The 11638-nt window shown below is 39.2% G+C and overlaps 1 protein-coding gene across 1 annotated transcript; it reads left to right on the top strand.

Annotated features, from left to right (window-relative positions):
- Nucleotides 1-1324: 1324 nt before the first annotated feature.
- On the top strand, nucleotides 1325-8140 carry LOC147845703 (uncharacterized). The gene is made up of 3 exons (XM_087245484.1): nucleotides 1325-2033; nucleotides 2368-3603; nucleotides 8136-8140. The coding sequence occupies exons 1-3, from the start codon at nucleotides 1325-1327 to the stop codon at nucleotides 8138-8140; spliced, it is 1950 nt and encodes a 649-aa protein (XP_087101610.1).
- The last annotated feature ends 3498 nt before the right edge of the window (nucleotides 8141-11638 follow it).

Below are 11638 nucleotides of genomic sequence, written 5' to 3'. Positions count from 1 at the left end.
TGTCTGTCTGTGTCTGTATCTGTCATCTCTCCATCTGTCATCTCTCCATCTGTCTGTCTGTATCTGTCATCTCTCCATCTGTCTGTATTTGTCATCTCTCCATCTGTCTGTATTTGTCATTTCTCCATCTGTCTGTATCTGTCATCTCTCCATCTCTCTGTATTTGTCATCTCTCCATTTGTCTGTATCTGTCATCTCTCCATCTGTCTGTATCTGTCATCTCTTCATCTGTCTGTATCTGTCATCTCTCCATCTGTCTGTATCTGTCATCTCTCCACCTGTCCGTCTGTGTCTGTATCTGTCATCTCTCCATCTGTCTGTTTCTCTCCATCTGTCTGTTTTTGTCATCTGTCCATCTGTCTGTATCTGTCATCTCTCCGTCTGTCTGTCTGTCTGTGTATGTGTCTGTATCTGTCATCTCTCCATCTTTCTGTATCTGTCATCTCTCCATCTGTCTGTATCTGTCATCTCTCCATTTGTCTGTATCTGTCTTCTCTCCATCTGTCTGTATCTGTCATTTCTCCATCTGTCTGTATCTGTCATCTCTCCATCTGTCTGTATCTGTCATCTCTCCATCTGTCTGTATCTGTCTGTGTCTGTATCTGTCATCTCTCCATCTGTCTGTCTGTATCTGTCATCTCTCCATCTGTCTGTGTCTGTATCTGTCATCTCTCCATCTGTCTGTATCTGTCATCTCTTCATCTGTCTGTATCTGTCATCTCTCCGTCTGTCTGTATCTCTCATCTCTCCATTTGTCTGTATCTGTCTGTGTCTGTATCTGTCTGTATCTGTCATCTCTCCATCTGTCTGTATCTGTCATCTCTACATCTGTCTGTATTTGTCATCTCTCAATCTGTCTGTATTTGTCATCTCTCCATCTGTATCTGTCTTCTCTTCGTCTATCTCTATCTGTCATCTCTCCATCTGTCTGTATCTGTCTGTGTCTGTATCTGTCATCTCTCCATCTGTCTGTATCTGTCATCTATCCATCTGTCTGTCTGTATCTGTCATCTCTCCATCTGTCTGTATCTCTCATCTCTCCATTTGTCTGTATCTGTCTGTGTCTGTATCTGTCATCTCTCCATCTGTCTGTATCTGTCATCTCTCCATCTGTCTGTATCTGTCATCTTTCCATCTGTGTGTATTTGTCATCTCTCCATCTGTCTGTCTCTGTCATCTCTCCGTCTGTCTGTCTGTGTCTGTATCTGTCATCTCTCCATCTGTCTGTATCTGTCATCTCTCCATCTGTCTGTGTCTGTCATCTCTCCATCTGTCTGTATTTGTCATCTCTCCATCTGTCTGTATCTGTCATCCCTCCATCTATATGTATCTGTCATCTCTCTGTCTGTCTGTCTGTGTCTGTATCTGTTATCTCTCCATCTGTCATCTCTCCATCTGTCTGTATCTGTCATCTTTCCATCTGTCTGTATCTGTCATCTCTCCATCTGTCTGTCTGTCTGTATCTGTCATCTCTCCATCTGTCTGTATCTGTCATCTCTCCATCTGTCTGTCTGTATCTGTCATCTCTCCATCTGTCTGTATCTGTCATCTCTCCATCTGTCTGTATCTGTCTGTGTCTGTATCTGTCATCTCTCCATCTGTCTGTCTGTATCTGTCATCTCTCCATCTGTCTGTGTCTGTATGTCATCTCTCCATCTGTCTGTATCTGTCATCTCTCCATCTGTCTGTATCTGTCATCTCTCCATCTGTCTGTATCTGTCATCTCTCCGTCTGTCTGTATCTGTCTGTGTCTGTATCTGTCGTCTCTCCATCTGTCTGTATCTGTCATTTCTGCATCTGTCTGTATTTGTCTGTGTCTGTATCTGTCATCTCTCCATCTGTATGTCTGTATCTGTCATCTCTCCATCTGTCTGTATTTGTCATCTCTCCATCTGTCTGTATCTGTCATCTCTCCATCTGTCTGTATCTGTCATCTCTATATCTGTCTGTATCTGTCATCTCTCCGTCTGTCTGTCTTTCTGTATCTGTCATCTCTCCATCTGTCTGTATCTGTCATCTCTCCGTCTGTCTGTGTATGTGTCTGTATCTGTCATCTCTCCATCTGTCTGTACCTGTCATCTCTCCATCTTTCTGTATCTGTCATCTCTATCTGTCTGTATCTCTCATCTCTCCATTTGTCTGTATCTGTCATCTCTCCATCTGTCTGTCTGTATCTGTCATCTCTCCGTCTGTCTGTCTGTCTGTCTGCGTCTGTATCTGTCATCTCTCCATCTGTCTGTATCTATCTGTGTCTGTATCTGTCATCTCTCCATCTGTCTGTATCTGTCATCTATCCATCTGTCTGTCTGTATCTGTCATCTCTCCTTCTGTCTGTCTGTCTGTATCTGTCATCTCTCCATCTGTCAGTATCTGTCATCTCTCCATCTGTTTGTATCTCTTATCTCTCCATCTGTCTGTATCTGTCTTCTCTCCATCTGTCTGTATCTGTCATTTCTCCATCTGTCTGTATCTGTCATCTCTCCATCTGTCTGTATCTGTCATCTCTCCATCTATCTGTATCTGTCTTCTCTCCATCTGTCTGTATCTGTCATTTCTCCATCTGTCTGTATCTGTCATCTCTCCATCTGTCTGTATCTGTCATCTCTCAATCTGTCTGTATCTGTCATCTCTCAATCTGTCTGTATCTGTCACATCTCCATCTGTCTGTATCTGTCTGTCTGTATCTGTCATCACTCCATCTGTCTGTATCTGTCATCTCTCCATCTGTCTGTATCTCTCATCTTTCCATCTGTCTGTATCTGTCTTCTCTCCATCTGTCTGTATCTGTCATCTCTCCATCTGTCTGTATCTGTCTGTGTCTGTATCTGTCATCTCTCAATCTGTCTGTATCTGTCTGTGTCTGTCATCTCTCCATCTGTCTGTATCTGTCATCTCTCCATCTGCCTGTATCTGTCTGTGTCTGTATCTGTCATCTCTCCATCTGTCTGTATCTGTCATCTCTCCATCTGTCTGTATCTGTCATCTCTACATCTGTCTGTATTTGTCATCTCTCAATCTGTCTGTATTTGTCATCTCTCCATCTGTATCTGTCTTCTCTTCGTCTATCTCTATCTGTCATCTCTCCATCTGTCTGTATCTGTCTGTGTCTGTATCTGTCATCTCTCCATCTGTCTGTATCTGTCATCTTTCCATCTGTCTGTCTGTATCTGTCATCTCTCCTTCTGTCTGTCTGTCTGTCTGTCTGTCTGTGTCTGTATCTGTCATCTCTCCATCTGTCTGTATCTGTCATCTCTCCATCTGTCTGTATCTCTCATCTCTCCATTTGTCTGTATCTGTCTTCTCTCCATCTGTCTGTATCTGTCTGTCTGTATTTGTCATCTCTCCATCTGTCTGTATCTGTCATCTCTACATCTATCTGTATCTGTCAGCTCTCCATCTGTCTGTATCTGTCATCTCTCCATCTGTCTGTATCTCTTATCTCTCCATCTGTCTGTATCTGTCTTCTCTCCATCTGTCTGTATCTGTCATTTCTCCATCTGTCTGTATCTGTCATCTCTCCATCTGTCTGTATCTGTCATCTCTCCATCTGTCTGTATCTGTCATCTCTCCATCTATCTGAATCTGTCTTCTCTCCATCTGTCTGTATCTGTCATTTCTCCATCTGTCTGTATGTCATCTCTCCATCTGTCTGTATCTGTCTGTGTCTGTATCTGTCATTTCTCCCTCTGTCTGTATCTGTCATCTCTTCATCTGTCTGTATCTGTCATCTCTCCGTCTGTCTGTATCTTTCATCTCTCCATTTGTCTGTATCTGTCTGTGTATGTATCTGTCTGTGTCTGTATCTGTCATCTCTCCATCTGTCTGTGTCTGTATCTGTCATCTCTCCATCTGTCTGTATCCGTCATCTCTTCATCTGTCTGTATCTGTCATCTCTCCGTCTGTCTGTATCTTTCATCTCTCCATTTGTCTGTATCTGTCTGTGTCTGTATCTGTCTGTATCTGTCATCTCTCCATCTGTCTGTATCTGTCATCTCTACATCTGTCTGTATTTGTCATCTCTCCATCTGTATCTGTCTTCTCTTCGTCTATCTCTATCTGTCATCTCTCCATCTGTCTGTATCTGTCTGTGTCTGTATCTGTCATCTCTCCATCTGTCTGTATCTGTCATCTATCCATCTGTCTGTCTGTATATGTCATCTCTCCTTCTGTCTGTCTGTCTGTCTGTCTGTCTGTGTCTGTATCTGTCATCTCTCCATCTGTCTGTATCTGTCATCTCTCCATCTGTCTGTATCTCTCATCTCTCCATTTGTCTGTATCTGTCTTCTCTCCATCTGTCTGTATCTGTCTGTCTGTATTTGTCATCTCTCCATCTGTCTGTATCTGTCATCTCTACATATATCTGTATTTGTCATCTCTCCATCTGTCTGTATCTGTCATCTCCATCTGTCTGTATCTCTTATCTCTCCATCTGTCTGTATCTGTCTTCTCTCAATCTGTCTGTATCTGTCATTTCTCCATCTGTCTGTATCTGTCATCTCTCCATCTGTCTGTATCTGTCTGTGTCTGTATCTGTCATCTCTCCATCTATCTGTATCTGTCTTCTCTCCATCTGTCTGTATCTGTCATTTCTCCATCTGTCTGTATCTGTCATCTCTCCATCTGTCTGTATCTGTCTGTGTCTGTATCTGTCATCTCTCAATCTGTCTGTATCTGTCATCTCTCAATCTGTCTGTATCTGTCACATCTCCATCTGTCTGTATCTGTCTGTCTGTATCTGTCATCTCTCCATCTGTCTGTATCTGTCATCTCTCCATCTATCTGTATCTGTCATCTCTCCATCTGTCTGTATCTGTCATCTCTCCATCTGTCTGTATCTCTCATCTTCCCATCTGTCTGTATCTGTCTTCTCTCCATCTGTCTGTATCTGTCATCTCTCCATCTGTCTGTATCTGTCTGTGTCTGTATCTGTCATCTGTCAATCTGTCTGTATCTGTCTGTGTCTGTATCTGTCATGTCTCCATCTGTCTTTATCTGTCATCTCTCCATCTGCCTGTATCTGTCTGTGTCTGTATCTGTCATCTCTCCATCTGTCTGTATCTGTCTGTGTCTGTCATCTCTCCATCTGTCTGTATTTGTCATCTTTTAATCTGTCTGTATTTGTCATCTCTCCATCTGTATCTGTCTTCTCTTCGTCTATCTCTATCTGTCATCTCTCTATCTGTCTGTATCTGTCTGTGTCTGTATCTGTTATCTATCCATCTGTATCTGTCATCTCTCCTTCTGTCTGTCTGTCTGTCTGTCTGTCTGTGTCTGTATCTGTCATCTCTCCATCTGTCTGTATCTCTCATCTCTCCATTTGTCTGCATCTGTCTTCTCTCCATCTGTCTGTATCTGTCTGTCTGTATTTGTCATCTCTCCATCTGTCTGTATCTGTCATCTCTACATCTATCTGTATCTGTCATCTCTCCATCTGTCTGTATCTGTCATCTCTCCATCTGTCTGTATCTCTTATCTCTCCATCTGTCTGTATCTGTCTTCTCTCCATCTGTCTGTATCTGTCTTCTCTCCATCTGTCTGTATCTGTCATTTCTCCATCTGTCTGTATCTGTCATCTCTCCATCTGTCTGTATCTGTCATCTCTCCATCTGTCTGTATCTGTCATCTCTCCATCTATCTGTATCTGTCTTCTCTCCATCTGTCTGTATCTGTCATCTCTCCATCTGTCTGTATCTGTCATCTCTCCATCTGTCTGTATCTGTCATCTCTCCATCTGTCTGTATCTGTCATTTCTCCATCTGTCTGTATCTGTCATCTCTCCATCTGTCTGTATCTGTCATCTCTCCGTCTGTCTGTATCTCTCATCTCTCCATTTGTCTGTATCTGTCTGTATCTGTCTGTGTCTGTATCTGACATCTCTCCATCTGTCTGTATCTGTCATCTCTACATCTGTCTGTATTTGTCATCTCTCAATCTGTCTGTATTTGTCATCTCTCCATCTGTATCTGTCTTCTCTTCGTCTATCTCTATCTGTCATCTCTCCATCTGTCTGTATCTGTCTGTGTCTGTATCTGTCATCTATCCATCTGTCTGTCTGTATCTGTCATCTCTCCTTCTGTCTGTATCTCTCATCTCTCCATTTGTCTGTATCTGTCTTCTCTCCATCTGTCTGTATCTGTCTGTCTGTATTTGTCATCTCTCCATCTGTCTGTATCTGTCATCTCTACATATATCTGTATCTGTCATCTCTCCATCTGTCTGTATCTGTCATCTCCATCTGTCTGTATCTCTTATCTCTCCATCTGTCTGTATCTGTCATTTCTCCATCTGTCTGTATCTGTCATCTCTCCATCTGTCTGTATCTGTCATCTCTCCATCTATCTGTATCTGTCATTTCTCCATCTGTCTGTATCTGTCATCTCTCCATCTGTCTGTATCTGTCTGTGTCTGTATCTGTCATCTCTCAATCTGTCTGTATCTGTCTGTATCTGTCTGTCTGTATCTGTCATCTCTCCATCTGTCTGTATCTGTCATCTCTCCATCTATCTGTATCTGTCATCTCTCCATCTGTCTGTATCTGTCATCTCTCCATCTGTCTGTATCTCTCATCTTTCCATCTGTCTGTATCTGTCTTCTCTCCATCTGTCTGTATCTGTCATCTCTCCATCTGTCTGTATCTGTCTGTGTCTGTATCTGTCATCTCTCAATCTGTCTGTATCTGTCTGTGTCTGTATCTGTCATCTCTCCATCTGTCTGTATCTGTCATCTCTCCATCTGTCTGTATCTGTCTGTATCTGTCATCTCTCCATCTGTCTGTATCTGTCTGTGTCTGTATCTGTCATCTCTCCATCTGTCTGTATCTGTCATCTCTACATCTGTCTGTATTTGTCATCTCTCTGTCTGTATTTGTCATCTCTCCATCTGTATCTGTCTTCTCTTCGTCTATCTCTATCTGTCATCTCTCCATCTGTCTGTGTCTGTATCTGAATAGATATCGTTAATAGATATAAGGGTTGGGTTTAGACTTGAGGTAGGTGTAAACATTAATAAATTTAAGGATTGGGTATAAGGTTGTGTGTAAAATTTAATAAATGCAAGGGATGGGTTTAAGTTTGGGGTAGGTGTAGAAGTTAATAAATTTAAAAGTTGGGTTCAGACTTAGGTGTAAACATTAATACCTGTGACGGTTGGGTTTAAGGTTAGGGAATAGGTGTAGACGTTAATAACTGTGATGATGATGCATTCACATGAGGCGTCACCATGAACTTTTCATACAGTACATGTCTTAAGCTTGGTGCAATAAAATTCAACCTCAATTGGCTACTGTCTGAGCTGGGGTATTTGCATAAAGCGATCTGATTGGAAATTCCCAACTTCTGCAGCATGCAATGCCCACAATGTGAATCAGGAATGAGGCTTGAGATTAGTGTTGGGGAAGGTGTAGACCTCAATAACTTTGAGGGTTGGGTTTAGAGTAGGTTTACACATTTTAAAAAAGACAATGTAATGGGTATTTTAGAAGTTAATATAAATAATTCTCATTTCTATTCACAACCAATCACACATGTACATCGACGGCTATGTATTGGACCTGTACATTGTCATGGTATAGGCTGCAGCGAGAACACAAAGTGGTAAAATTTAAACCCTAAAGTGAATGACCCTATTTCCTTGGAGCTAATTAAGTACCCCTAATTGGCATTCGTAGATAAAAAATCGTTCACAGTTCATGTGGTGCAAATTTGAGGAAAATTGAGTACTTCCACCAGTAGATCTATGCTAAAACAAGCCATTATCCAGGGGCTTGGTCATAAAAGCAGTGGACTGAGAAGGGTAGGTCAATGTCTACTCAAAGACAATCCCTAAAAGAACCTAGTAATCACTCTGAAGAAAAGCAATCTATATGTTGGTTTTTAGAGGCACAAATAGAGTAGAGCACTTTATTAAAATCACAGATAGAACTAAACAACTTATTTCACACTTAAAGGGGTCTATTGTTGTGGCAAATTTTAGTTATTCATTTACTTGTGCATGTTCCGTATAAAACAAGATACATACAAACCCTCCTGTATGGCTGTATTTAAAAGGCTAATAACCTAACAATCTTTTTACACTGTTGTTCTGCAGTTAATATCAAAACCTTTGTCCAGCAGATGTCTATTTTTGGTTTCATCCAGGTTAATGCTAACAAGCTTTTTAGTTCTTCCTGTTAAAAAGAGAACATATGATGCTGTCACTGCATTGCTATATAGGCTCTGAACTATATTTGGTTTGTACCTAATATAGCCTTTGTCTTTCAGGCAGGAAAGTTCAAGGCTCTGACAGTCTTCCTTTTTATCTACTTGCCAATTCATCGCAACACTCCAGACAGCAGGATTGATGTGTTCACTTCTGTCCCAGCTATAACAGCTCACGACCTCTCAAGTGAAATTAATGAGGCCAACAGTTGAACACAGGTGGATTCAAATGAACATGAGGCTGTACACCGTTAAGGTAATTAGCATGACAGTTCAATATTAATAACTTAATTCAGATTATGATGTTAAATAAAGGGTTTAAATGTTAGAGTAAATTGCAGGTATTCATTTCAAACACTCAAAAAATTGTTTGCTTTTTGTTCAAATTACATAATTAAAATGAGCTGAAACAACACAATTCTTAGGTTTTTGAGGGACAACTGAATAGTTTTTTGTTCAATCCACTTAAATTTGTAAAAAAAAAAAAAAATCAGTTAAAGGAATTGCTTCATATTGTCCCAACACAAATTGATTGTGTGTAACAAAGTACTTTTTTACAGTGAAGTTATAATCCATTTTTTTAATCTTATAAATTATTGGCATTATTTTGATATTTATTGTATAGAAATGTAAATTTTAAAAACTTTTTAACTGAAATATTACACTTGGAAAAAACTATATATTCTGGTCCTGTCCAGAAGTATCCTGAATTTTGGAAAAGTATCTTCAGACTTTATTCTTAGGCGTGGACATTAACATTGATTTGGAATTAGCATTATATGGATGTTCAGACCAGGTTCTAACTTGGCCTAAACAAATGTTTGTCATGGTGCTGGCCAGGGGTCCGTTCTTCGTACTTCGCTTAAAGGCTGCAGGCTTTACATTTTCATTTGACAAGAGTATTCATCATGTATTTCAATGCATATGAACCTATTTAGCTCTACATTTAGAGAAGATTTTCTTTATTATAGTAGCCTAGGCCCACTCAAGTTTTTTAATTGGCGTAAGGAATAACTGTGTAAATAAATTTTGCATCAAAAAAGCATTTTGATACCGGTAAAGGTATCAACCACCAGCATACTATTGATCAAAACACGTGTTTGACTGCATAAATTATTATCCTTTTTTTTAAAAAAGTCGAATATTATGAATGTACACGTTTGCATCTATAAAGTTCATATCAATAAATTTTCTCTTTGAACCACCAGGTGGCAGTCTTTAACTTTTATTTCAGTGAGCAGAATGCATACTTTTTATTAATATATATATATATATATATATATATATATATATATATATATATATATATATATATATATATATATACATACACACATACTATTTTCCCAAGTGTATAACTACTGAAAGAAAATATCAGCATTTAATACATACCTTCAGTATTATCTTTACTTGAACTGACTTTATCTAATCCTGTCTATATGAAATGAACCTGCACTTACGCAGGCTTGAGCTACCAGAACTATTACAATGACAACAAGTCTCAGATGAGTTTTGAAGAACGAAATGATCCTGGATCGTGTCAAATCGTCAACATCCAAATCCAGCTAACTAAGTAATCTAAGTTCAAAGATTGGACCCAAGGAGAGTGATTCTGATGGAGTGGAAATTCACGACACCTCCAAGTTTTTTTAAATGGTTAGCTGGAATGGTTTCTGTAATTTTTAAGCTGGAAAGGTTATGTTTCTCTAAATTTGGAAAAAAGAAGATGTACTATTAAATATGGGGCCCCTTTCTTAGATGTATTTTTTAACAATGTCTTTGTAATTTTATTTAATAATTCCACTTACACACTTAATTCTACTTTATGTAATTTTTTTTCTCCTTCCTTTTTTTTAACTAAAAGGCATCTAAAGGACTCTCAGACCACAAGAAACAAAATTCTCTGGTCTAATGAGACCAAAATTGACCTCAGACTGGGGCGACGGTTTATCTTCCAGCAGGACAATGACCCGAAGCACGCCGCCAAAATATCAATGGAGTGGACACTAAATCATCTTTATTTTTAAAAATTATGCCATAAAAATATTTCAGATTGTCATTTAACATGCTTTTGGTTTTACTGTAAAAAAACAAAAAAAAACAAAATCAAAATCAAGTGTAGTAGTGCAACAGGATTATGTTTGTTTGATTTGTTTGTAAACCAACAATGCTGTGTGTGTGTAAACCATTATTTAAAACAATCATTCTTTAAATGCCTTTAACAGGCATTTAAAACAATTAAAACATGGTCAACCATTTTTATGATTTGTCACGACTTCCATTACAACTTGATAATATGCTCTGAAGATTTCACATTCAAGTTTCATATTCAACATGCCAGAAGTCCAGCAGCATAGGTGAATTCAGAAAATATTCTGCAGCATTATTTTGCTGTTTCTCTGCATAGTGATGACTAAAGTCTGCATTTCTCTTATCGTTTCTCCATTCATAGCTCACAAATGAGACAGGCTCCATCTCCCACTGAACTACACCTGTCACAAAAATGACAAGTCTGCTTTTGTGAAGAATATGTGGAATATCTCACGTTTGACTATACTTGGAGGAAAACACTTAATACTTCCCAGAGGGCAATTTCCCCCCACGGAGCAGTAGTAGAGAATGCTGTACTCAGTGCAACACAATCACACACATATAAGCTTTTATGATTGTTGCATTTCAGATTGTGCAAACATTATTCCAACTATGCACTCTGACTCCGACCTCTGTTGGTTCTTGATTTGATGTGGAAAATCCAAACTGGGACTGTTTAAATTTTTTTACAGTTACAGTTTGATTGCAGTGGTCATTAGTTGTCTGTGTCCAATTAGTGATCAAAGACTACCCTTGTTGGTCTAGGATCAGAGAAATCTTTATAGATTTAAAAAATTGTCTCATATGGCTACAGTATGCTCCTTGTTTAGGCTTGCTGTAGGTGGAAACTCTTTAAAAACAACTTAAAGAAGTCATGGTATGGATTTTTGTATTATTTTGGTAACACTTTATAATAGGGTTCTATAGTTAATGTTACTTGATGGACTTATTAACAAACAGAGGACAAAACATAACAGTATTTACTCATCTTTGTTACCATTAGTTAATGAAAAATTGCATTTATTGTTTTAACATTGTCACTGTTTGTTACATTAACAAATAGAAGGTTGTTGTAAAGTTTGACCATTACTTTAATTTATTACTTCAAGAGTTCACACTTAACTGATGATAATAAAGCATGTTTTGCATGTTGTCCCGGGAGAGAGCTCTGAGCTCAGAAGATCATCGAGCCTGAGGCTCCCTCCCGTTTGCAGGGCGAGAGAGGAGTTTGAGCTCAGGTAAGTCTTGAGAACTCCCCTGCTTTTTATGGCTAATGATGAGTTAGGAATTGTCATGAGAGATATATAGCTGACAAAGGGCTCTATTGTAACGGTCTGTAGGCGCAAAGTCCA

This window comes from Danio rerio, chromosome 3, assembly GCF_052040795.2.
Source record: "Danio rerio strain M-AB ecotype USA chromosome 3, GRCz13ab, whole genome shotgun sequence".
In the NCBI taxonomy this organism is placed as follows: Eukaryota; Metazoa; Chordata; class Actinopteri; order Cypriniformes; family Danionidae; genus Danio; species Danio rerio.
This window is presented reverse-complemented; position numbering and strand designations above follow the sequence as displayed.

Excerpts from the sequence above, each read along its gene's own strand:
- LOC147845703 (XM_087245484.1), top strand. The coding sequence starts at position 1,325 with ATGTATCTGTCATCTCTCTGTCTGTCTGTCTGTGTCTGTATCTGTTAT. Across the intron at positions 2,034-2,367 it reads TCATCTCTCCGTCTGTCTGT|TATCTGTCATCTCTCCATCT; the intron begins GTATGTGTCTGT and ends TCCATCTGTCAG.